The following is a 27,077-nucleotide window of genomic DNA, read 5'->3' on the forward strand; positions in this document are numbered from 1 at the left end:
TTAACTAGAAATTTGGGATAACACTTGAGTTCACAAAATGCTATAAATACACGATGGTTTAGAATATCATATCTTGATAAACGTATAGAAATTCTTAATAGTTTGTCAATGGTACGTTAACAAACGTAAAATGTTCAACTTCCCGCACTGTTTGTGTTTTATTATAGCAAAGTTACATCAGGATATCTGCTGAGTCCACCGAGGAGAATCAAACCCCTCATTTCAGTGTTGTAAATCTGTAGACCTACCTCTGTACCAGAGAGAGAGTAGTCTATATAGCCGATTGAGTTGCTTTCCGACAACAACAGCTTTAACTGCAATACGAGTTCTTTCTAACGTTTATCAGGTTCGAGTCCCATTCATACCAAACATGCTCGTCATTCCAGCCGTGGGAGCGTTATAACGTGACGGTCAATCCCACTATTCGTTCGTTAAAGAGTAGTCCAAAAGTTTGCGATAGTTGGTGATGACTAGCTGCCTTCCCTCTAGTCTTACACTCCTAAAGTAGGGACGGCTAGCAAAGATAGCCCTTGAGTAGCTTTGAGTGAAATTCAAAATTTGAATTCTTTGAAGCTCTTGGATTCTGGATATGATTTTATGCATCCTTCTGCTTTTCCTGATTGAACTTTACCAACTTTTAACAGATTTTTACTGAGACCTATTGAAAAGGGGGGTTAAGGTGTACCCCGTTTCCCACGCCACTAATAAATATACGAGCAACTGAGAAAATTAATATTTTAACTACGATCATTGAGAACAAAGGCTTAGTTTTAAGCAAGGTGAATGTTTTGTTTGCTTTTTTTTTTCTTTATTTTATAATATAATGAATGCGAGTAGGACCGGTAGGTGGCTCGCAAGGCCCTTAAACTCCGCCAAATAGGTTCGAAAAGGAAAACGTTTCAGAACATTTGGCCTAGGAAAACAAAAGGTATTTTATTTCAATTTCTCTCTAACTTTTACGTTATTTGTATTTAACCTTAGTAAAACCTATTTAACTATAGATTCAGTTGACTGCATGCCCTATGACATCTATCCTTTACATAGAAGGACACATTTATCGACCGTCAACAATATTAAAATATCATATTTCATTAAATGGGTCTTCCACGCATTTTTAATACCTTTTCCTTCTCTAGATTCACTCTTGGGGGTGCTGATGGATGCTTCAGCTGGTGATATTAATGCACCTGTATGTCTGTGCGATGAACCAGAAAATATTGGGATTATTGGGAGAAGACAGGGAGTTTCATCGGAAGTTCAAGCGTAAGTATTTTGTAAGAACATTATTCTTTCTCTCTACTTTCGTGTGTAAGCTCTAACACAAATGTTCAGGTTATGTAATTGTTTCTAAAGCGGTTCTAATTTCATGGATGTGTTCATACTTTATCATTAAAACTAATAGAAGACATTCCAAAGATTGGATTAGCATAAGTTAAACATTTTAGTTAGGTCTAAACTAAGTCACTTGAAAGAATTTATTAACTTATAATCAAATTGTTGTCGTAAGATCTCGCACTCTTTCGTTATTCTCAAATCGGCGAGTACATAAATACATCTCGTTAACATTGTTTCTAGAATTTCATTGTTGTGTTTTTATTTTATAAAAATATTAAGCCTTCCATTAATAGAAACAGACTTTTAAACTCGGAAGAAATTTAATGGATTTCTCTATGTATTGAACTTAATTTTATGCTGTCTTAGACTTTGTAAATATACATAATTACTATTGTCTCATTAAACAAAAGCTGTAATAAATCTGGCACATAGTGAATAGGGCTCTCGATTCCCTACTTAAGGTCGCATCACCGAACATACACCCCTTTCACCCGTTGAGTCAGTGTTTCCTTAGAATAATACAAGAATTAACTGTGAATGGTAATGACTAGCTAGCTACCTTCACTCTAGTATATCACTTCTAAATTAGAAATGGCTTGTATAGATCCCTAAAGTGCATCTGCGCGAAATTTAAGAAACAAATCATAACAAGCTAATCAAATACATTTATTTTGCAGCAAAATTGAAAACGACCTTGAACAAGCACTTAAGTTGAACGGCACAAAACAGGATGAAGCTAGTATATCTGGAAGAGGAAATTCACGTCTGTGGCGTATACTTCAACTTTCGAATGACTGTGACACTTGTACCTGCTGATTCGGGTAAGGTTTATACAAATAGTTATGCGCTTCTATGCTTAATAATGTCATTTTGTAGATTAAGTGCTTCACATTAATCATATTTTGCCCGTAATATATAGTGAATATTAAATTACCAAGAACGACAGTTATCACCGAAATTCGTAAATTTTATGAGTAGACAATTTATTTGTCATATGCGAGAGTTAGAAACTTATTTTCGTGTTCTCGCTGCAGATATTAATCATTTGGTACACTAGTTACTTTATTAATACACTTACATGGTTAATTGTTGTAACTGAACAAACAGGAAATAACACTAAATGTCTAACAGCTTTTAAGATTGTTGACGGAAACAATATTAAACATCTTTTAAACCAACATTCATTTTAAAATATTCACATCCTACTTAAAGTCGCTGAACAACAAGAAATGGTTACAACCAAACTCTAACCTTTTGAGATTCAAACTAACGAGGATGTCTGAAAATAAAACTCCATCTGAGAAAACTGTTACGAAGTTGAAAAATAAATGGGTAAAAAGTTTCCAATAGGCGCGGATTAGTGTTGTTAATTGAATAATCTCAAACCCAATGAATGTTTAGGTATTTTAATTTGACGTTAGCTATGTTTATTTGTTTGTAAATGAACAACAAACTGTTATTTTGGTTTTTATTGTTACATCTTGCACAGAGATGCTGGTATTTGTACAAAGTATTCTAATGCTCTTGAACTAATGTTTTACGTTTCAGATCAAACATCCATCGCTGTGACTACTTACCTCCGTAAGCATATCTTAGTTTTAACTATACTACAACACTTGATGATTAAAAACGTATCAAACATTTATCTTATTCAGTCTTCGTTTTATACAATATTAAAAATAATAAAACCTATATTACTTACAGATTAATGTTTTTGTATATTTTAATATCTTTTTTTTATACTCGCAATAAACAGTTGTTAATAGTGCTATGCTTAACTTAAATTGTCATTACTCTCAAACCAAAACGTAGATATATATTAAAGATCTTTTTTTTCTTTTTTTTTTAATTATTATAATTATCATAACTCATATGATATGGCTGTTTTTTTTTCAATATACTATTTAAATTCTTTGAATTTAAATGGAATTATAGAAAAGCTTTACTGAGCAACTAAAAATGAACTCTCAAAGTAATTTCAAGTTATAAATGTGATATTCGTAAAAAGGTACGTGATGATACTGTAACATGTAATATCACTTACAAAACATGTTTGTGGTAAGTCAGGTGCACGTGTTTCAGAACGACAAGATTTAACCTTTTATTTATGCATTTAAATAATATTTTTGATCTCTAATATTTCTTGCAATGTTAGTTGAAAGAAGTGCAGAAATTAAAACAAATCGGAACTGAGATTTTTTTGAAAACAAAAACGTCAAACAAATTTTAATGTTTGAAAGTAAAGTTTAGGGAATTTGTTCATTTGTTATAGCTATTTATTTGCATATTTTAATTGGTAAAACCTAGATTGTAAAATGTAGGTCATTCGAAATGCTAAATTTTAAATTTCTGAAGATATAATAATCTTATTTTCAATTTGCACTTTTATGTCTAGGTTCATAAACGACTGCGACGTGACTGTTAAAAAATGTACTCCAAGGTTCGCTTATAATACTCATGGAAATCTGAAAATTATTGTTCAGGCTCCGATTGCAGGTTTTACTCAGTGTTTGTGGCAATACAAGTGTCGGTAGATTTTGCTTACATATACTACAGTAAACTCTCGTTGTAACGAAGCCGTAGGGACCAAAGAGAATTGTTCGTTACAAAAGAAGTTCGTTAAAAAGGATTTCTTTTTTCATTCACTAGCCAAGTCTGGTAATGGTAGGCCCTATAACTGACGGCTGTTGCAGTACCGGTAATTTGATTAAAGACTCAGAAGTCACACGTGTGTAAACACTTAAAACACATTTAATGAAATTCAAAAAGGACAATTATAGCACTTGTAAACAAAAACATGTAAAAAAAAAATAACATTCATAATATACACATATGTAATTATAATGTACAGGATACAAACACCAGCAAGAACGTATAACTGGAGTCACTTGAAATATTGCACAATGCTTTTTTGCGAACTGCTGTCCTTCTGGCACTTGGTCACAAAACGCTCCATCATGTTTAATTGAGAGATAAACTGTCCTGCGTTAGCCTGGTGTTCAATATATCTCTGAAGTTGCAGGCACATCTCACGAGCTGCAGAATGTCTTGGGATGGGGGGTTCCTCATTGTCGTCATCTTCACTTTCACTGTCATTTTCTGTTGTCTGTTTATTTTGCACCATGGCCACAATATCACTGTCTGTCAGGGGGCGCGCTAGTGATCAGATCATTATCAGCAGTCTCGTAGTCCTCTGCTGTGCCATCCACCGTAAACCCAGTGTCATTCAGCCGTGTCAAGAGCTGGGCCAATGGTATGTCATCCTCGGGGTCCTCACTGTTTTCTGCTGGCTCTGGAGAGGAGAAGCCACAAGTTCTGAAGCAATTGGCTGTGGTTGATTGCTTTACCAATGACCAGGCAGAGCGTAGCAGTCGCATGGCTTCAAGCACAGTCACAGTGAAAACACTTTTATTGTCTATTGAATCAATAAGACGCTGTAGCAGTAGGGTGCGGTAATGATGTTTTAGATTGGCGATGATGCCTTGGTCCATGGGCTGTGTCTTGCTTGTGGTATTGGGAGGCAGGAACACCAGCTTGATGGCCTTAAGTCCAGTGGGGTTGGAGTGGGCGGGGCAGTTGTCAATTATCATAAGGACCTTTCTTTTCTGCAGCACAAACTTTCGGTCAAGTTCTCTCAGCCACTCGGTGAATAGATCTGATGTCATCCAAGCTCGCTTGTTGGCTTTGTATGGTGTTGGCAGGGTTTTGACGTCTTTGAAGCAACGCGGTTTTGCTGCTTTTCCTAAAAAAAAAGAGAAAGAAAATGTACATGGTTAATGTTTTGAAATTAAAAATGAAACATTTACATGTCAATAATCTGAAGAAAATCATAAAATAACAACTTCTATAGAAAACACAGGAAAATATTTTTACCTGCTTTTGACACTCACCTATGACAAGTAAAGGAAGCTTCTCGGTGCCGTCCATATTGGCGCATACCAAAACAGACAGCCGCTCCTTCGCTCGCTTCCCGCCGTGACAGGAGTCTCCCTTGATAACAAGAGACTTGTCTGACAGAAGTTTAAAGAATAAGCCAGACTCATCTGCGTTGAAGACATCCCGTGGGCTGTAGTTTTCTAGCAGGCGTGGCAGTGTTGTTGATGTCCACTGGTTTGTTTGCTCTGGTTCTACACTACCAGACTCACCACAGATCGTACGAAATTGAATGTCGTGTCTTTTTTTTGAATCGGGTTAACCACCCATCACTCATGCAAAAGTCAGTGATTCCCATTTGATCAGCAAGTTTTTTTGCCTTTGCTTGCATAACAGGCCCAGAGATAGGAACATTCTCTGATCTAGCATTTTTGAACCACAGAAGCAATGCCGCTTCTAGGTCAGAATGTTTTGCAGTTCGCATGCGTTTTCTATTGGGACAAAAGTTGTCTCGAGAAGACAATATGGCCTCTTTATTTTTCAACCATGTTAACAAAGTGTTCAGAGGCACATCAAATGCTTTTGCTATTTCTGTTTTTGTTTTAACTTTTTTTTCAACTTCTTCTATTGCTGCAATTTTAGTTTCTATCGATACAAGCTTGCGCTTCGCCATGATTAATGATTAATGATCTGTTTAATTTGACTGTGATTAGCCTTTTATAGGCCACAGCATGCAGGCTGCCCAGGCATAATCTACTCAAGCCATAATCTGAAAATTTTATATCTAAGCTAATTTTTGCTGGGAGGGCGGGTGAGTTGGGGCGGGCAGGGTTTAAAGTGTTATTGACCATAATTGTTGTAAAAACATTGCTAGGCTAATCTACTACCCCATCTGCAGTCCGCTATTTCTCAAGTGTAAGATTTTGATGGTGGCACCACACATTGTTGCGCGGAGACTGACTAATTGCACTTGCTAGCGGCGTAGCGGGTGGTCGGCAGCCGGCAGCGGTGACAATTAATTTAGGGAAGAAGAGAAAAATAAATATCTTCGTACCTGGTTCGATACAAAGGATGTAATATTGATGCTTTTCACACCCTAGGGACTATAATTATACATCGTTACAAGCCGACACTCCGATACATGCAGTTCGGTTCAAGGGGCTTTTGTTACTATGTATTTATATGGACAGTTGGCCAGACTAGTCAACAACTTCGATACAAGTGATATATTAAGTTCTAGCGACTTCGAAACAATGAGAGTTTACTGTATATTGCAAATTATTATGTTTTGTATAAGTATATGATATGAAAATCAAAACCAATACTATAGACAAAAATACTGATATAATCTTAAAACAGAGTTAAAGCAAATGAAAAGGTGAAAAAGTTCTTTTAGCTTCTATGTATGAAATATATATAATAATAAGTTATTTGTCTTAAAAACACGAGTGCAAATCCGAATTTATTCTTCATTTGGGGAAGAAAAATATGTATGCCCCCCTTTCTACCGTTATTAATTTTCTTTTCGTTATAGAAAAAATTCTATAAAGCTGGACATTGGATTTATAAATCGAATTCATTTAAACACTTCATTAGCAATGGGTTATTTTTTTAAGATTTCAGTCTGTGTAATAACCTATTACACTTCACGTGAAGTATAAGATTCTGGTAGTATTCACTTTTACACAAGAAAAATATGACCAACAGATTAAAGAATTCATTGTTAAGATGGTTTAGATGGTAAAAAAAAAACATGCAAAGAAATATACCTGAGAAATGTATTTGAGTACACGACTGAAAATGGCACACCACATAACTTATTCAGCTATATAGGTGTTAGCGTGATTCGTTGATATTAACTCTTTATGAGAAGGATAACAACAAGATATCCTATCAGCAGAATAATTAAATCAATATCAAATTAAGTAATCCTCAGGTGGGACAACGGTGGACATCTTCGGAATTTTAACGCTAAAGAATCAGGGGGTTTGATTCCTCTTTGTTGGCGCACCACATCGCCCGATAGAGCTTTCGTATGTGAAAACAAACGCACAGTCCTTCAATGAGATTGTTAATCGCTATAACAAAGAGTGTTATATTACTTTTACTGTTTTTCTTTAAGATAATATAAATTTAAAGTTTTATCGATACTAAAAGAAACTAATTGTAGGTTTTTTTTTTTTTAAATACTTATTAATTATCGTATAATGTCGATGAAAGACGTAAAATAAGTTGTAAGCTTTGCCATTATGAAAGTCGCATTTTAAACTTTGTTTTCTTCCTTAAGTTATGGACCACAGGAATGTGGATTGGGAAATATTTGTACCCAAAACAGGCAGCCTGTTCGTTTGCTGTCTTTTGATCTGGAGACTCAAAACTTCTACTGTGAAGATTTCTATCAGTGCTGCGGCTGCTCTTGCGGACGATAGAAACGGTCTTTTATGGTAAGTCGATAAAAAAAACGTCTACTCCGTTGCAAAATAAAATTTTTACAATAAAATATTTTTATCAACTAGTTCGGTGGTTTTACTTTATTTTCTAAAAGCTTCTCGTTTATTAGAAAATGTAATACTTGAAATCAATGGGTCCTTTGTTTTATGTTGTAGTAATTCGCATCTTCATCATTAAACTAGGTGGACATCTGTAATCTTAAAGCAATGACAGGAACGTTCAGTCATTCCCATAAATGACTGATTACCACTCACTACTTTATTGAGAAATGCAACACTACTTCATAACAAAGTAACTAATAGTAACAAATAATGTGATTCATTTACATTATAATTCGTTGTTTATGGTTAAAAATGAATGTTTCAGCGCCGATTTTTCTTATCACCCTAACTATGCTATTAAAATCACTGCTTTCGAAAGCTTTTATTTTTCTGATTAATTAATACTTCAGAAATAGGAGAAATGTCAGATACCCATTTGTGTTTCTTTTGACAGTGGAAATATGTAGTCAACTTGAATGAAATTTTAAACAAACTTACGAAAGGTTTTGTTTGATTTTTGAACTTTTCGCAAAGCTACTCGAGGGCTATTTGCGCTAGCCCTCCTTTATTTAACAGTGTAGGACCAGAGGGAGGGCAACTAGTAATCATCACCCACAGCCAACTCTTGGGCTACTCTTTTCCCAACGAATAGTGGGATTGACCATCGCATTATAACGCCCCCATGGCTGAAAGGGCGAGCATATTTTGGGGTGACAGTGATTCGAACCCGCGACCCTCGGATTACGAGTAGAGCGCCTTAATCATCTGGCCATGCCGGGCCCTTTATATCATTATTAGATTTTTTATGCAAACAGACGAGGCTTAAAATATCTGTCTGTAAAAACGTATTTCTCCAAGCTTATAAATATAAACAAAAATGTTTTTGTCCCTCTGAATAGCCGCGGTTGGCTATATAGAGTTGGCGGTGGGTAGTGATGACTAGCTGCTTTCCCTCTAGTCTCACACTGCTAAATTAGGGATGGTTAGCGCCGATAGCCCTCGTGTGGCTTTGTGCGAAATTCAAACTAAATCCTCTAAACGTTTTTCTTCATACTATTATAAATATAATATATATAAATCGAAGTAGTTTTAACAAATTTTGTACATGTTTCGCTTATAGCAACCAGTTCTGAAGCACTACAATGCTAAGTTGTAGTATTTTACATTCCTATTTATTTACCAGCTCGTCTCCATGAATTATGTGTGTATGTCGAATTTCGTTATTTGAAACATCTATCAGTTTACATGGGTGTGTACACACACACACACACACACATGCAAGATTTTATAAAACTGCACTTGTCACTGATGCTGCTATAATAAAAACTATGCTTTTGTTTTGCCGATAAGATCAAGGGTTGAGTCATACAATAATCACGAGAAGAAAACTACGATGAAACCCTTGATGACAACTGGCCCGTTTGCCAAAAGCGCTCGAGTTTTATCTGTGTTTTCTATATGCGATATATATATTTTATTATCTCTCCCGTTCTTCACTCTCAAAAGCAGACGCGATTAATTAAAGGGGTAGTGTAGTTGTAACGCATTTTACAGAGTGGGTGAGTTCCTGTTTAATGCCCGCACCCTGATATCGAAGTTGTGCGGGTGTTACTACCACGTGCCTATTCGCGTTAGAGTTCGTAAGTTTCTTTCACAATGCTGAAATTCACGTGATACATTTACATCGCTTTGGTTCTTAATGCATTGATTAATTTCGATTATGGGTAAATTACTAAAGTCTTAACATTTTCATGCATCATAACGTATAAGTTGCTCTTCATTTTTCAAACAGTTAATAGAATTATTTTAGTGAAAAAGTGTATTCACAGATTTTGAAAACGTGTACTGTTAGAGTAAGCAATTCCGTAACCCAAAGTAAACTCTCAGCAAGTGACATCTTTTCCAGTTACATTTCGAAATTTAGAAACGTACACTTAATAAGCCTAGTAAATGTGGAGTATCTAGAAGAATAAAAAAGTCTTTTCTGTGGTTACTCTTTACACTTATATCAAGTCCAACCGAATAAATTTATTACTGGCACAACTCCGCAGAAAATGTACAAATGTAACCATACCCAGTGACAGTGTGAAGATTGAAGATTACAAAAGCGACATCTAGCGTATTTCTTTAACATTTCGGTAAAGGTAATAGCAAATATATGGCGGTGCCATATAAAATATATATATAGAGAGATTACAGGTGTCGGAATAGGGAGAACCCGCGCCATCTTCGGCCCCTCCTCCTCTCATACACTTTGATAGGTTTATAATTTTACTAACTTGAAACAATATCTTAGGCCAGCGTAGTAACTTACTGTAAACAGTGTCACGTACTATAATTTTATTTCGGACGAGTCTCCGACCCATCATGTTACGTACATTACGTAATACTACTTCAAGTAATCGGAATTTTAATTTGAGCTTAATAGTTAATTAAATATAAATATGTATTAAATTTATGTTATTTGCCATCATACACACGATTTCCCTTTTTTAACACACATATTTTGATATACAAACGTAAGAACAATACAATTTATAATAACGACAGTTTTACGAACTTGCAGACAATACTAAGTTTTATATCTGATTCAAAACTGAATCTTTATCGATGGTATAGGTCCACGATAAACAAATTAATTCCGAGTTGATATTGTTACATCCCGCTTAGGCTATCTAGTTCTGTTAAAGCTCACTTCTTGCAGAGAGTGTGTGTGTTTGTGTGTTTTTCTTATAACAAAGCCACATCGGGCTATCTGCTCAGCCCACCGAGAGGAATCGAACCCCTGATTTTAGCGTTGTAAATCCGGAGACATACCGCTGTACTAGCGGGGGGCCTTACAGAGAGATATATATTTAATGTGTTCGTTAAAATAATAACGTCTGAAGTTATTCACTGAAGTTGAACGGTTTGTAATGTTCGAAATCTTTAAATTTTACTGGTCAAATTTTATAGTTTTCCGATTAATAGACTTCAATCACAATTTTCGCTTCCTAGATTTGTAGTGTTCTGACAGTATCTGTTTAATAATATTCTCTTCACAATTATAGCTTCCCAGGTTTGTAGTGTACTGACTGTATCTGTTTAATAATATTCTCTTCACAATTATAGCTTTTGAGGTGTGTAGTATACTGACTGTATCTGTTTAATAATATTCTCTCCTGTCTCTCGGCTGGCTACGTTTTATACAAATCACGCTAGACTCTTGAACCTACACTAAAGCTCGCGATGGCAATACTGTCAATCATTAGTATTATATACACATTGTTGAACCTTGCTCAAGAATTCTTCACAGGTTTCGAAAATAGGCTGAATTTGCACAATACATAGTAAACAATATACGTCACATGCAAACGAAAAATCAAAACTGTATTGATAAAAGCATAAGTACTAAAACAGATATACAACAGTTAATTCGTTACATAAGATACAGGTTATAATACGAATTGGATGGTAACTTAAGGAGAAGAGCTTGAAAATAGAAAAAAAACATGCCAGGAAAGTTGGCTATAAGGACTGCTTATTGTTTGTTACATTAAATTCGTTTCTTTCCGTCTATATCTTGGTTTTATTTTATGATCTTTATTCTTTTAACTTTGAGCCCGACTTTACATGAAACAACCAACACAACTGAGAAATTAGACAAAAGACCATCTACGCTGTGCCTACTGTGAGTATGTAACCCCAATTTTCAGCGTTATAACCCTTCAAGTTTACTACTAAACCACTTCTGGGCGGATATATTTAAAGCATTGCAAACAATTTAACCAGTTTAACATTTACATTGTCATCAGTTTCCTGTATACGTGTGACTTATATCTGAAATGAATGCGTAGAATAATGGGTACTGTACCGAGATATAGATACAAAGGTTCATGGTTGACATTCCGTTGTTACAATAAAATATCGCACTTCAAGGCCATGAAGGTCAAATCCTACTATTTGATTAGAACAGTGATTCTTAACCAGGGGGTCATTTGAGTTTCTCGGCGGTCACGGAAGGTTTGGGAATTATTGGGGAAATCACGGAGCAGTTTGTTGTTTTTGTGGCAAGTGCCTGTAACTGCCCACCAATGAGAAACACGCCGAAGTGCGGCAGTTGAACCGCGTCGAGATGCTTGTTGCGCAACCACCTGTCTAATTTTCAGTAAAAATCTTCATATATTACGTTTGAATTGCCTAAATCTTTTTAACTATGTAATATTAATACATTGAACTTAAAATTTAAACATCAAAGTTTCCATCGTATTTAGTATGTATTTATATTATATCAACCCTCTCACTGAGTGAATCAGTAGGTTTTGTATGATGTTCAGTAATTCATGGATTTTGCATTTGTTTATCACTTGTAGCATTTCTCAAGGTCATTTATTTGTAACATTTTCAATAAATTAGGATCTTTATATAGTTTTGTTTTATTCTACCTTTACGCAAAGTTTAACATTACAAAAATTATTATAGGGGTCACGGTAATACCCTGGAGAGTCTCAGGGGGTAAGACGATGAAAAAGGTTAAGAACCACTGGATTAGAATAACCTGAGAGAGGGCAGTTGATGCTATTGACTAGCTGTGGTCCCTTTGATATATCATTTCTGAACTACTGAAAGCTAGTGCGGATAACCATTGCACAAATATTCAAACCAAGACAAAATTAAAGTTTCATGGTTTTTAACATCTTGATTCACTATCAACGTATTTTATTGTATCTTTTTTTCTACTCTTAATTGCAACATTAATTTAAATAATATTATTGAAATGAAATGAGTTGAATATCGAAATATTTTTGATAATATATCTTGCAATTTTTGTAAGCCTAAATTTAAGAAATCACATTTTTCACATTTTATTAAACAAAATAGCGTTAATGATTAACTTAAATTGCGCGAGGATATTACATAACTACTTTAACATAAGACCTAATTCATGAACAAATCTTCAGTTAATGATTGGCTAGAAATAGCAAATATGACATAAAACCTTTCTTTCACGTAATAATATTAATAGTTTCAATGCCCTTCCTTTCTCCAGGGTCCGGCGTGGCCACGTGCTTGAGGCACTCGACTCGTAATCCGAGAGTTGCTGGTTCGAATCCCCGTCGCACCAAATATGTTCGCTCTTACAGCCATGGCGGCGTTATAATGTGAGGGTTAATCCAACTATTCTTTGGTAAAAAAGTAGCCCAAGAGTTGGTGGTGATGACTAGCTGCCTTCCCTCTAGCTTTATACTGCTAAATTAGGAACGGCTAGCGTAGATAGCTGACGTGTAGCTTTGCGCGAAATTAAAAAAAACAACCAAACTATCCTTGATACACAGTATTTCACTAAATATAGCCTATTAAAACATGATTTTTACGAAGCTTCAGAAGCAAATGCCATTGGACTTACGGATTTCTACATGTATGCCCTATATTTACATAACCATTTACAAACTCTTTTATTTTCAATAGTGTTTGGTGATGTTAATTATAATATGTACGAAATTACAGAAGTTAATGAGTGTTCTTCATCTCCTCTGCTGGTAATAAAAGACTGTTTTTGTGGTACACGTATGAAATTAAAGCGTTATTTCATCTGACCATCTAATGAAACTATTTCTTAAATACGGTTTACGGTTTCGACACATCATGTTTTTTTTTCAGGTAAAAAGATAAAACACTCGTGTTGCTGAACTTGTTCATTAATTTCTCAGCCCAGTGTTTTGCTAAACTGTTCAAATCTATATATTCGTTTTAAAACTCTGATGATTATAGACTGATGTTTGTTATCATCATTAGTATTTGTAGTTCATGAACACTGGTTAAAAATGCTAATTTAGTTTTTATTTAAAAACAAAAGGTGTCGGGATTGTACTGGTGACAGTTAGCGGAATAGCATGGAAAATGACATCACACGACGCCCCTTCGTGTCGAGCAATGTTAGGCTTACAGTCAAATAATCCAGAGCCCAACAGAAGGTTTATGCCACGAGTGCCCACTTTCGGCGGACCACTTCATGCTTTAGGTGAAAAGTATGAATGTTTTTATTTAAAGTTTTACAGTTTCTTTTACAAAGTTTTTAAGTGTAAGACGTATCAGCGGTTTACTTTCTTTATAAAATTAATAATTTTGAAGTTTTTTTAAGTATTATAATTATTACACATTTTTCTATTTTAAGGTTTAAGTTTACAACTTTTTTCTTCAGTTATCATGGTAATATACTTTAATTCTTACACTTATTAATGTTTCATTTATTTAAAACTGGTAGGTAGGAAGGAAGAACATAACGTAGTGTACCACGGTTTCACCAAGGTTTTTCCTGGTATGCAGTCAAAAATTCACCTATGCACCCAAGTGTGAACGGATTCAAAAACAAACATATTTAAGATAATAACATTCCATTTCAGAATCTATATTCTTCATTTTTGGATCATTTGTTACTAAACCTGTATATGTGAGGTTCATGTATTGAAAAAAATCATGTAATTAAAATATAATTATGCAGTTGAAAAAACCTCAGAAAAAACTGTGTGTTTCATAGTGCATTTATAATGAAATTAAAACACGACAGTGTTCAAGTTGTACATATACGGTATTAAAACATTGCTGAGTTATAGTAATGCTATTAGCAACACATTCGTCTGCTCTAATACACGTCTGTTTGCTATCGGATCGGCATGGCCAGGTGGTTAAGGCACTCGACTCGTAATCCGAGGGTCGCGGGTTCGAATCTCCGTCGAACCAAATATGTTCGCTCTTATAGCCATGGGGGCGTTTAAATGTTAGGATCAATCCCACTATTCGTTGGTAAAAGAGTAGCCCAAGAATTGACGGTGGGTGGTGGTGACTAGCTGCCTTCCCTCTATTCTTGCACTGCTAAATTAGGGACGGCTAGTGCAGATAGCCCTCGAGTAGTGTTGCGCGAAGTTCAAACCAAATCAAATCTTCCGCTACCAAAGGTGACAGAGGTTATATTTTCACTCATGTATGTGTGTCATCAAAACTTCTCGAAAACGGCTGGACTATTACCCAATGTAAAATTTATTATACTTGTAAGGGCCAAGGTTAGAGTTTAAGGTCACGAAACCCTAAAATAAAATCCGTATCTGTCTTTCTTATAAAGTCTTTGCTTTATAATTCAGTAAAAGATGATTAGATTTTGACGAAACTTGGTATACGTGTGTAAAATATTATTCCTCATTAACCTGTCGAAAATGATTCGTGTTCATTGGTAAGGACGGACATATGGACACACTTCCGTATTTATTTTTTTATAACTGAATATAATCAACGCTACTCAGCAGAGGGATGCGCTCCACTCAGTGCCCTTCTTGTCTCTGCTGTGACACGTTTCCTTAAAACACAGGTTGCACGAGTACTAACTTACAAAACCTAATTCTCAAGCAGGGTTAAAAGGTCAACGTCAATCAAAATATTCGGCTTAATTCAGCTGCACTTAACTGGACTTCTGGAAGAATAATTGAGGCCAGGGTGACATGAGAGTGTGTCAAAGGTGTTCTAGTGACGTACCTACAATTTCAAAGTATTGCTTAGCGTCCTTGTTATTAGAACATGTTTACTGTGCTTACTGATTTCATATGTTAAAATATGATTTTATTTCGATTCTTCGTGTAATCGTTTCCTTTAAATTATTTTGAATACTTTGTGGATTTGATCCATTTTCTGTGGTCGACGTTCATTTTTAACACACATGAATACAATATAAAATTATCTGCTTGTTTGCAACAGTTATATTTTTACCTTTTGCAAAATATACTGTTGTGGAAGTTATATACACAAAGCTACGTTCCAAAATGATAAATACGATATGCAGTTTAATAAACAACAATAACAAATGACTGAAAGTAGCTTTGTGGTTTGCTTTTCAAGTACATGAAATAATCACGAATTTTGAAAGATTCCACTGCTTCCACTTTTACATGTATCAGCCGAGAAAAATACGTGTATATATATACACACACTGTGTTTGTACTATAATTGATAAATTACAGATAAGACTGTCAAAATTTGTAAGAAACCCCTGGTAAAACTTCTGTATCTATATAGGTATAATACTGCGGCATTAGTATACCTATCGCGTCGACTATTATGATGAAATACATACCTCTAATACATATACGACTGTGCAATCACGTAACCAAGGTAAACATTGCAAGAGTTTGCGGCCATATTGAACGTAAACATTATTTTTGAAAACATGGCCGCCCCTACACAAACATATAGTTTTCTGTTCATTTTTCATGAATTTACTTGCATATTAGATAGTATATGCAGGTCAAAATCTGAAGAAAAGTACAGAAAAAAATCGTTTTTGACACGACAGATCCTTATTCCGTTCCGTTTGCAATGACAATCACACCATATGTTAGTAAATTAGTCAACATTACAAACGGTGGGCTCGAGTTAGACCTACAAACCAACGTTATAGTCCCACAAGTTGTGAATATACTTATTTTAAATTTAGTACTGACAACATATTTTTTTTTACATCGAAAAGCATTTCAAGATACTTTCACACCATTATTTTTTAAGATTAGATGTGTATCAAATCCATTTTAGTTTCATGGGACTCAAAACCTCCTTTGGTGCCTACAAGTATTTAGTGGCCAGCTGGGTGCACGATGCCAGACTGAAAAGTGTACAAGATGTCCAACTGCACACACAGTTTAGTCGACGGAAGTAGTTGTTTCTAGTGGCTAGGCCTGTTGTTTATGTTCCATCAGTATCAGCGGTAAATTTACAGTCTAGATGTACTACAACCGTATTATATTGCAACATAAGCCCTCCTTCCCTGAAGTGCAACTTTCTTTGCTATATATTACTTTAAATTTTACACAAATAAGCCCTGGATTTTAAGACCACGGGTCTTGACAACGGACACGCCACATTGTTGATAAAATTGTTACTGCCCGTTACCTGTATGGGCTCATTGTATTTAGATAACGGGAGGCACAAAATATTTATAAGGTGTGGATTTTATCACGATTTGTGCAAATATAATTGTGACAAGGTACACTGTATATACAAATAATACTTACTAGATATAAAATGGGAACTGCATTGTCTATGGCACGACGACTTCTAAGCCTTGCCAATGCTATTCGGGCTTGTACGTTTTACTGTCGTAATTCATTTAGCTCCACATACTGGATGTTTAGGAAGCTTATGAAAAGATAACTCAGGATTGTTTGTACAACTAACTTCCGCACAGCTGATTGTCATTTTAAGTAGTTGATTCCGTATTACAATACCAGCAACTACATTGTAATTACTAGATTTTCTCGCTGCTATTTCTAAAATGGCAGTGTGTAGTTTTCGGTTTGTTGGATGTATATTTTTATACGTATTGTAATTAATCTTCCAACTTGTAGCTATGATGTATCCAGAGTTTCAACATCGGCCCCCTCCCCCTTCTTATCAAGCTTCCATGCAAGAATATCGCCTAAGACTACTTCTACTAGACCGTCAACAAGGGGCAGCACCATCATCGTCCACAGTTTCACCACCTCCAACATATCGCTCACACCCAAGCACTTTGCAGAGGTTAGTCTTTATGTGTTATTGTTACTAAACACTTAACCTTCTTGACAGTAACTTCGATTTCATCCTGTTGTTAGAAAAAGTGGAACATTCGAAACTGTAAATATTTTTTCATTCAATAATTCAGGAATCAAGTTACCACTTTATGTTTCAGGGTTAGAAACAATAATTATCCTCGTTTGAAGAAAATGCGACAACTTTGTTATAATTCGTTCCGAATGCATTTCAAACTGGACACATTAAATTGTTGTTTAGAATTAAGCACAAAGCTACTCAATGGGCTATGTGTGCTCTGCCCACCACGGGTATCGAAACCCGGTGACACATTATATTAATAATATTATGCATCTATTTCAGAAGAGTCACTAGTCACTGACATGCATGGATCGTACCCGACTTCTATTTGACAGTGTCCCGAATAATCTGTTGGTGTTATGAAAATTCGGAAAAGAACAACATAACCGATATCACACTGAAGTGCCGAAAATGGACCCGAGACCCGAATATTTTAAGCACCTAGCGACACCTCTGGTTTATTTTGAACTGGGCATAGGTGTTACTAATATTAAGATATCGTCTTTAAGATTAGAAGGTCGTTTTAGTTTTTTTCAGAAAGTTAAGTGCTATGATATTAAAAAGATGTTACTGCCAACATTAACTTCTTTGACTCCTTTGGTTCGTAAATGTAATATTTAACAATTGATATAAATTGAATTATAAAAAACAAACGAACGATTAATTAGCAACGTATATAAAATAACTTCATTTAAGTTGAAGTGTATGGTACTAGTTATTTTTCAAAATAATTATTAAATACACACACACACACACACATTTATACAATTAGTGACAAGTAAGCAAGATTAATATTGGCAATCAACTTCCTCACATAATAAGCCGCGACAGTGAGCTTGTTCTGTTAGAATGTATAGGAATAGTGGTTACCGCCTACTAGGTGCGCCCGGTATGGCCAGGTGGTTAGGGCGATCGACTCTGAGGGTCTCAGGTTCGAATTTCCGTCGCATCAAACATGCTTGCTCTTTCAGCCGTGAGAGCGTTATAATGTGGCAGTCAATTCCACTATTCGTTGGTAAAAGATTTGGCGGTGGGCAGTGATGACTAGCTGCCTTTCCTCTAGTTTTACACTGCTCAATTAGGGATGGCTAGGGCAGATAGCCCTCGTGTAGCTTTGCGCGAAATTCCAAAAACAAACCACGAGGTGTTGAAGTATAAACAAGAAATAAACAGGTATTTTATTGATTTGAACGTTATAAACAAAAACATATGACTTATTTTTCTCTTTGTGTTTTAGACAACCCTTGAATTTGGTAGAACGAGAGAACAGTCGACCTCCAAGTTACCGGTCACGAACTAGTACAGGTAGACCGTTGTGGACAAGTTCGGATATTTTGGAATCTCGGCAAAATGGTAGCGGTGCCATACAAGCAGAAACTAGTCACAGCCCCAAAGCGTCGTTAAGTTTAAGTTTCCTATCACACGAGTTTATGCACTCCTGTCATTCTCGCCCAACAGATTTAACTGTGTCCAGTCAGATTGCACAAACTGTTACAACCTCTAGTGGTCAGGACAGGAGCTGTGCAAATCGCAGGAGTCTAGTGACACAAATGGGGTCTCAGATAAGCACAAACCAAACGGTGTGTAAGAGAAATGAGCAAAATATTCGAAAATCTATGGACGTTAACAGGGTTACCATAGTTCAAACTACTGACTCTTCTCAAGTGGTTACTCAAGATGCTGTGATTGTTTCTGTAAATGGATCGCATCTTGCGATATCTTGTGCTAATCACGGAGACGTACAGATCTTAACACATATATGACGTCGTATGGCAAACGTTTCAGTAAACGACCTCAGGTTACAAACTTTTTTCCAATTCTGTATTTTTGTATTTACCTTGGTCAGTTCTAACACAATAAAAGTGTACCTTGACACTAATGTGCCTGATTAATAACCTTCGGAGTTTTTTTTTTTTTTTCCTTTTACAAGAAATAGGATACTTTGTGACATTAAAATATGCAAATATTAAAGAATGAATTTTTAACGTGCTGAAATAATCTGTTTTTACATGCGTACAATTTTGGCAATTCGTCTGTTCTGGTAAGATATTAATGCTTATACAATTACATAACATACCCCAGAAATAATAAAGTATCTACAAAACATCCTTAGTATTGTCTTAGGTGATTCGTCGATATCAACTACAAAATGTGTATATTAGCATAATTAATGGTTATTCTGGGGCATTCCTTCGTTCATGTACGTGCCTTCCTTGTAGAAAAATTATGAATTATTTTACCATGTTAACTTGTAATATTTTGTCGCATAATTTATTTGAATCACAGTGTTATAAATACCCTTCACCATGCACGGTTTTACTTACCTTGTTTATAAAGGTGCATTATTTAAACAATACACCCACCCTAAAATTATCACTTCTATAGTTTATAAATTAATGACTTACACTGTTCTTAGGATCTTAATTACTGTTGTTTAAACTACTTCATGTAACAGTGTCTTAAGTTATGATGTTTTAACTATTCTGGATGTATTTTTATCCAATGACCAGTGAGTGTTTCAAGTTAATAAATTTAAATACAAAATAAAAAGAGGATCATATAAATACGCAGTTCAGGCTGTTTTATTCCAGTAGAAACAGACCATGATATTGCATGTAGCTTTATCGACTACATAGAAGTCGCACAGATTTCACGTTCAAATAAGTAAATTAAAAAGAAAATCGTTAACGACTGTCTCTTGAATTGGTTTTTCGATGGTTCAGTGGTAAGCCTGAGGAGCATTAACGTTAATATCTGGTTTCGATACCCGCCGAAGAGCAATCAAACTCTCAACAGAGTTGAACAGCATTAACTTTCTGTCGAAAGGTGCACGAGGCCTGGCATGGCTGCCTGGTGGTTAGGGCACTCGACTCGCTGTATGAGGGTTACGGGTTTAAATCCCCTTCACACCAAACACGCTCAACCTTTTAGCTGGGTAAATGTTATAATGTCCCGATCAATGCCACTATTCGTTGCTCTTTCAGCCGTGAGAGCGTTATAATGTGGCGGTCAATTCCACTATTCGTTGGTAAAAGATTTGGCGGTGAGTGGTGATGACTAGCTGCCTTCCCTCTAGTTTTACACTGCTAAATTATGGATGGCTAGCGCAAATAGCCCTCGTGTAGCTTTGCTCAAATTTAAAAACAAACAGAAACAAAATTTACATTAGCCTTTAACTGTTCTTTCTGCTGTGTTAAAGTATACTATTAGCTAATCATAACGTAAAAATTCTATACCCTTTAAACGCGATCAAAATCTGAACCTGAAATGTATATGTATACACTACCCATACAAAATTAAAATATAATTATGATTTCGTAAGTTCTTTTTTTTTTAATTTGTAGAAAATAAATATTGAAAATTTTATTATTGACGAAACTTGTTCATTACAAACATTTCGAGCAACCAATAACAAGGAAAGTTGAAAAACTCACAAGTTATGAAAAGTAAAATTAACGTAAAAGTCAGATATCAAAGAAAAATATAACTTATTTAGATCAGCAAACTTGAAGTGTGTTTAATTATCTGGTAGGACCTCTTCTATTGTTTTTTGTGTTCTTTGTATCTGTTCCCCATATTACTGATAACATTGTGAATGACGTTTTGGGGTATTACAGTCTAATCATGGTTGAAGGTAGTTCCGAGTCTCTGTACATTCGCAGATTTGTTTGTTTGTTTTTTCTTTCTTTCTGAATCTCGCGCAAAGCTACAAAGGCTATCTGCGCAAGCAATCCTTATTTTAGCAGTGGAAGATTAGAGGTAAGGCAGCTAGTCATCACCACCCACCGCCAACTCTTGGGCTACTCTTTTACTAACGAATGGTGGGATTGGCCGTAACTTTATAACGCCCCACTGCTGAAAGGGCGAGCTATGTGTGGTGTGACGGGATTCAAACCCGTGACCCTCGGTTTATGAGTCGAGCGCCTTAATCAGTCGTAGGAGCAAGTTGTCTGTTTATAACTACCCACTGTAGCAAGTATGTAACAGCCTAAAATAAACACGCTGCTACAATCAGGGTTAAACAACAACAATTTATTCAGCTATAATAACAATTAGAAATAAGTTCAGCACTTACCAAAATACAGTTAACAAATACATACCTGGCCAGGACTTGACTCTTATGTTAACGAAACATATGTCATAAATATCATCACTTTCAATAATTGAATCAGGAAAATCAAACAAACAAATAAAACTAATTAAACAGAAAGACAAAACGCCTTTCAATATTAATGCCGAGTGATAAACAGTAATAATTTACTAAGTGTATCGTTTTCTATTTCGGGACTCCCTCTTCTTTTAGTGAAGTTTACGGCAGGGTATTGATTCAATGAGTAGGTTAGAAGGACACATTCCATGTTGTAATATATTTACATAATATTCTGCTTCATTAATAGCTTTTGTACGCCATCGCTAGGGAAGCTGGTGTCAATTTCATTTTACACATGCATATTTATGCCCGGCATGACAAGGTGGTTGAGGCAATCGACGCGCAATGCGAAGGTCACGGGTTCGAATCCCCGTCACACCAAATATGCTCGCACTTTTAGCAATGTGGGCATTATAATGTGACGGCCAATCTCTTTATTCGTCGATAAAAGAGTAGCCCAAGAATTGATGTTGGCTGGTGATGACTAGTTGCCTTTCCTCTAGTCTTAAACTGTTATATTAGGAACGGCTAGCGCAGATAGTCCTCGTGTCGCTTTGTGCGAAATTCATAACAAACCAAACCACATCCATATTTCCTCAAAATATAAGTGATTCATAGGTAAACTAAATGATAGAAAGAAATAATAAATGAAAAATAAACACAATCATTAACAAAAATAAAAGTTATCTCACACTCCTTCTCCCTTTAAACAATAAACAGTCATTTCGTATAAAATATCATAATTTTCTATATTCTTAAACGAACAGTGGTAAGTTTACCGATTTACGATGCTAAAATCAGGAGTTCGATTCCTCTCGGTGGACTCAACAGATAGGTCGATGTGGCTTTCTTTGAGAAAACACATACTCCTTGATCTAACTTTCTTTTTATAATGGCATCTCGAATGATTTGTAGTTTAAGTATAGATCAGGGGTTCCCAAGCGATGGGTCGCGACACCCCTGGGGTCGCAAAGCCTGGCAGGGGAGTCGCGAAGCCTTGTTAGAAGTAGTTTGGGATAACATTAATTTTATTTCATCAATTACATTTTCATGCTCTTACTTTTTTTTTTGTTTCGGTGCAAAGCAAAACGTGTGCTACATTAGTTCAATGTCATAAGGTGATATTATGGGTGTATGTGTGCGTGCCTGTGGAGTGAATGTGCCTGTTTGAATGTGTATGTGTCTGCAACTGTATGTATGTGTGTACTAGTGAGTAGCGAGTATGTGAGCGCACGCGCATGTACGTATGCTTGTGTGTCTGTTTAGCTGTGATTAAGTGTGTGTGTGCTCGCTGTCGACACGTGAGTCACATGTCCGTTGCTGATTGGTGGATGACGAATCGCGCGACTGGCCACGCTCCCTTCTCTCCCAATACTTACCCCATCATTACTCTACCTACACCCCCCACAAGTAGTCAGTGTAAGATCTACAGTTGCCAAAGTGTTCATTATTCAACATTTTTATTTTATTTTAACAGATAAGTAAGCAGAAGAGGTGAGTTGTGTCCATAGTTAAACGGCGCAGATACTCAGAATGCTACCTCAACATTGGCTTCACCACTGTGCTCGCCAACGACGGCATCGAGAAACCACAATGTGTTTTGTGCCATGCTGTCCTGAGTGCAGAGTCAATGAAACCATCAAAACTCAAGCGTCATCTCGAGACGAAACATCCAGAACACGCAAAGAAGGGTTTGAATTTCTTCAAACGGCATGAACGGTGTCTTAAAAGCCAAAGAATCGATAGAAGTGGGTCGTTTCAGCAGCAGAGTGCAGCCGTAGTGGAAGCTTCATATGAGATTGCATTCGAATAAACTAAACAAAAAAAAGCCTCAAACGATTGGAGAAACACTTCTTAAACTCTGCATGATGAAAGTAGTAAATCTTATTATTGGAGAAGCCAGTGCAAAGATGATGCAGCAAGTATCCCTGTCAAATAATACTATACAGAGGCGCATTTCTAAAATGTCTGTGGATGTAAAGGAACAGGTTTTGACTGAAATCAAGGGTTCCCCTTTGTTCTCCTTTCAGCTCTGACGAGTCAACAGATGTAAGTTCATGTTCTCAGTTGCTTGTCTTCGTGAGATACATTAATTCAGGTGACATCAAAGACGAATTCTTATTCTGCAGTGCACTTGAAACCACAACAAAAGCTGATGATGACATGGAAAAGTTTCAACTTTTTTCAAGACGAAGATCTTCAATGGGAAAACGTGTGTGGGTTTGTACGGATGGGGCACCGGCTATGCTGGGATCGAAATCAGGATTCCAGTCGAGAGTGAAGAAGCTAGCACCTCAAGCAAAGGGCATCTACTGCATGATTCACCGATATGCTCTCGCCAGTAAGACTCTCCATGCCTCTCTGCAGGAAGTGCTTGAATCTGTAATCAAAATTGTAAATTATGTCAAGACTCAAGCACTCAACACTCGCCTATTCAAAGAACTGTGCAAAGACATGAATGCTGACCACGAAGTCCTTCTCTTCTGCACAGCAGTACGTTGGTTGTCGAAAGGAAACGTTATCTTGTCTTTGAAATGAAAGATGAAATAAAGCTATTCCTGGAGACTCAAGAAAGGAAAGATCTTGCAGCTCACATCGAAGATGAAGCATGGAATAAAAGGGTTGCGTACCTAGCCGACATTTTTGACCAGCTGAACAAGCTCAATTTGAAGCTTCAAGGAAGGGAAACACATGTTCTTCTTTTTCAAGATAGTCTTCGGGCCTTTGTTTCCAAACTGCAGAACTGGCGTCGGAAAACCAATCTTGGAAACATCGCTATGTTTGAAAAACTTTGTGGAGTGACGGATGAGTCTCAGATCCAACTGGATCAGTTCCTCCAGGATGAGATTACCGAACATCTTCAGTCTCTAGAAAAGGAAGTAGAGCGTTACTTCCCTGAGCTATCACAGGAACTGGAGGCCCTGGTAAGGAACCAATTTTGTACTGAACTTGATGTATCCAGCATCCCAGATGATATCCAAGATGAATTTCTGGATCTAAGGAACGACTCTTCAGCTCGTGATTTCTTCAAGGTGAAATCCGTGACTCAGTTCTGGTGCGCTATGTATCAGTCATACTCCAAAGTCAGCATGATAGCTTTACGTGTCCTTGTTCCATTTGCTTCTACCTACTTGTGTGTGGCAGGATTTTCCACTCTTGTCAATATAAAAACAAAGAATAGGAACAGATTGGATGTTGGAGATGACATGAGACTGGCTCTAACAAACGCTCGGCCACGAATTTCAAAGCTTGCTGCTGAAATGCAACATCAGGCATCTCACTAGCTGGGTTGGATAGCTGTTCAAACCTATGTTAATATATTTTAAGAAATATATGTTCTTTTTGTGAATTCAAGTTGGACCAATGTGATTTAATTTGCTAACAAATAATTACAGAATTTTAAAATATTTTTTTAGATGTTTCTTTCCCTCTCCTTCACAGAAAATAAAAGAAAAATTAAGCTGCTGATAGTAAGCTCTAAGTAGGGGTCACATGGGTTTCAAACTTTAGGTAAGGGTCCTCAAGTGCCAAAAGGTTGGGAACCCCTGGTATAGATACAAGAAAAGTACAGTTCACGTTTTTGAATCTTTAGCTTGATCTTTTACGGCTTCCGGTTCTGGTTTGGCTTACCGAAAGTTTAAAACTGTGAGGACCAACTGAGTACGATAACTAATTCTGCGATGTGGTCACCTTTTTTTTTGTAAAAAAAAGGAGACATTAGTAAGTCAACAGGAGAATTCATTAAAGTATGAGGGTGGAGACGTCAAAAGAACCATTTTTCTTGTGGGGAACGACTTAAAGTTGTAGTTTCATGGGACTCAAAATCTCCTTCTTTGATACCTGCTTTTCATGTTTGGACACCAATTTAACGGTCTAAAATAAACACGCCAGTACAATCATGATTCAACAACAGCAGCAGCAACAAAGACAAAAGGTAATTTATTCAGCTGTAACAACACTTAGAAATAAATTAAACACTTACCAGAATACAGTTAATAAACACGTTCCTGGCCACAACTTCACACTTATGTTAATGAACAATATATCACGGATATCATTATTATTTGAAATTATGGAATTAAGAAAAAGTGCCAGAAAATAACAATATTCTGTTTCAAGCATATATATTGATATAAATATACCTTTTAATGTTAATAACAATATCAAGTAATAACTAACAATAATTCATTTACTATCTCGTGAATCTTTTTCTTAGGGGAGCTTCTGATAGGTTATTTATTCACTGAGTAGGTGACGAGAGTACATCTCATGTGATAACAAATTTACATAATCTCTACTACATTAATAGAATCTGTAAGTCATCGCTAGGGAAGCCGGTGTCAGTTTCATCATATATGCATATTTACTCGAACTACAAATAATTAAATAAACAGAGAGTTAGCGTTTTAATGCAAATAAAAATGCGGAGATAAACTAAATGATCTAAGTAAATAATAAATGAATGACAAACACAACCGTTAACAAAACAGAAGTTTCTATCTCAAGTTCCACACATGCTCAATTGTGTTTAGGTCTGGTAACGTGGCAGGCCTGTATTATACTTCTATTCCTTCATCCTAAACACATTTTTGTATGACCCTGGTGGTATGAGGACAGGTGTTATTCTACTATTTACGGATCCATCTCCGACAGCATCAGCAAAATGGTAAGTAATGGGTAGCAGGATCTCTTCCACGTAACGTCTTCTTTCAGGGATCTTCTATTCACTACATAGAGATCTGTACGTCCCTGCAAGCGAATGCTACCCAGACGATTACTAAGCCATTCTTCAAACACGCCACAGCAGATAACGATACAAGTCCAATATCGCTTTACTTCACGTTTCTAGACCCTCAAATATCGATCACTTGAAGATACACAGAACGTTCTCTCTTCTCTGAACAGTTCAAAGGTCTGGTGCTGGAGGTTCAAGTGACATGCTTCTGAGCGAATACCAATCGAGTTATTCAGGGCTTTGGGATTAGTATAAGGATTGTAATTGGTATCCTGGTCCTGAGATTAGCCTAATTGAGCTTGTTCTTAACCATTGGGTATAATACATGCACTTCAATGGGTTGCCGAAGCTAGTACCTGGCGTCCATAACGCTGCTAGTGTAGTTTTTGAGGGCTAAGTTCCACAGGTATTAGTCACTTCCTGTAATAGTAGCCCTTCTTCTCTGGCCTCCTCGTCTATTCTCTCGTTGTTTGTTTTCCGTAGCACAATCTAATGATCACAGATTGTGACAACCCAGGACATGTGTCACCTTAATCTGGGTGCGGCCATTTTGAAGCAGCATGATGGCTCTGAAAACTTCAATATCAGTTAAATGGTTTTTTAACAGGTTGCATACTCTGTGAAAACGTTAATACCAACAAAAGTCCATAAACCTAGTATCATCTTATCAGAAAAACACTTCTAAGTGAATCAAATTTAGATTTTTACTTTGCAGAATTTGAATCATCTTTCATAAAGGCTCATTAGTTAATGAATCATTGGTGCATAAAACTTTCAAATTCTAGACAGGATTAGTGTTTCTTTACGATAAGGATTCTACGTTTGATAACAATTGATAACATAAAAATTAAACAAATTTCATTTTCCCTTATTTGTTTGT

General features: G+C 36.2%; 2 protein-coding genes across 4 annotated transcripts; both read left to right on the forward strand.

Moving 5' to 3' along the window:
* Positions 1-1,140: 1,140 nt before the first annotated feature.
* LOC143257952 (coagulogen-like) lies at positions 1,141-2,525 on the forward strand. Its single transcript, XM_076517019.1, has 2 exons — positions 1,141-1,263; positions 2,013-2,525. Exons 1-2 carry the CDS (start codon positions 1,157-1,159, stop codon positions 2,149-2,151), a joined length of 246 nt encoding a protein of 81 aa, XP_076373134.1. The 5' UTR covers positions 1,141-1,156; the 3' UTR covers positions 2,152-2,525.
* Positions 2,526-2,861: 336 nt separating this feature from the next.
* LOC143255258 (uncharacterized) lies at positions 2,862-19,099 on the forward strand. 3 transcript variants are annotated; one of them, XM_076510648.1, is made up of 6 exons: positions 2,862-2,916; positions 3,731-3,865; positions 7,496-7,652; positions 13,537-13,701; positions 17,069-17,240; positions 18,550-19,099. In XM_076510648.1, the coding sequence occupies exons 4-6, from the start codon at positions 13,581-13,583 to the stop codon at positions 19,073-19,075; spliced, it is 819 nt and encodes a 272-aa protein (XP_076366763.1). In that variant the 5' UTR covers positions 2,862-2,916; positions 3,731-3,865; positions 7,496-7,652; positions 13,537-13,580; the 3' UTR covers positions 19,076-19,099. The 3 variants fall into 3 exon arrangements, with proteins under 3 accessions (XP_076366763.1, XP_076366764.1, XP_076366766.1); XM_076510649.1 differs by lacking the exon at positions 13,537-13,701; XM_076510651.1 differs by lacking the exons at positions 2,862-2,916; positions 3,731-3,865; positions 7,496-7,652 and having other exon boundaries at positions 13,575-13,708.
* The last annotated feature ends 7,978 nt before the right edge of the window (positions 19,100-27,077 follow it).

The sequence above is a fragment of the Tachypleus tridentatus genome, chromosome 7 (assembly GCF_004210375.1).
Source record: "Tachypleus tridentatus isolate NWPU-2018 chromosome 7, ASM421037v1, whole genome shotgun sequence".
NCBI lineage: Eukaryota > Metazoa > Arthropoda > Merostomata > Xiphosura > Limulidae > Tachypleus > Tachypleus tridentatus.

What these genes read in the sequence shown, in the direction of transcription:
- LOC143255258 (XM_076510648.1), top strand. Translation starts at nt 13,581, where the DNA reads ATGACATCACACGACGCCCCTTCGTGTCGAGCAATGTTAGGCTTACAG. An exon ending in CGGACCACTTCATGCTTTAG is followed by an intron (nt 13,702 to 17,068) that starts GTGAAAAGTATG and finishes TCCAACTTGTAG; the next exon opens with CTATGATGTATCCAGAGTTT. An exon ending in CACCCAAGCACTTTGCAGAG is followed by an intron (nt 17,241 to 18,549) that starts GTTAGTCTTTAT and finishes TTTGTGTTTTAG; the next exon opens with ACAACCCTTGAATTTGGTAG.
- LOC143257952 (XM_076517019.1), top strand. Translation starts at nt 1,157, where the DNA reads ATGGATGCTTCAGCTGGTGATATTAATGCACCTGTATGTCTGTGCGAT. An exon ending in GTTTCATCGGAAGTTCAAGC is followed by an intron (nt 1,264 to 2,012) that starts GTAAGTATTTTG and finishes TTTATTTTGCAG; the next exon opens with CAAAATTGAAAACGACCTTG.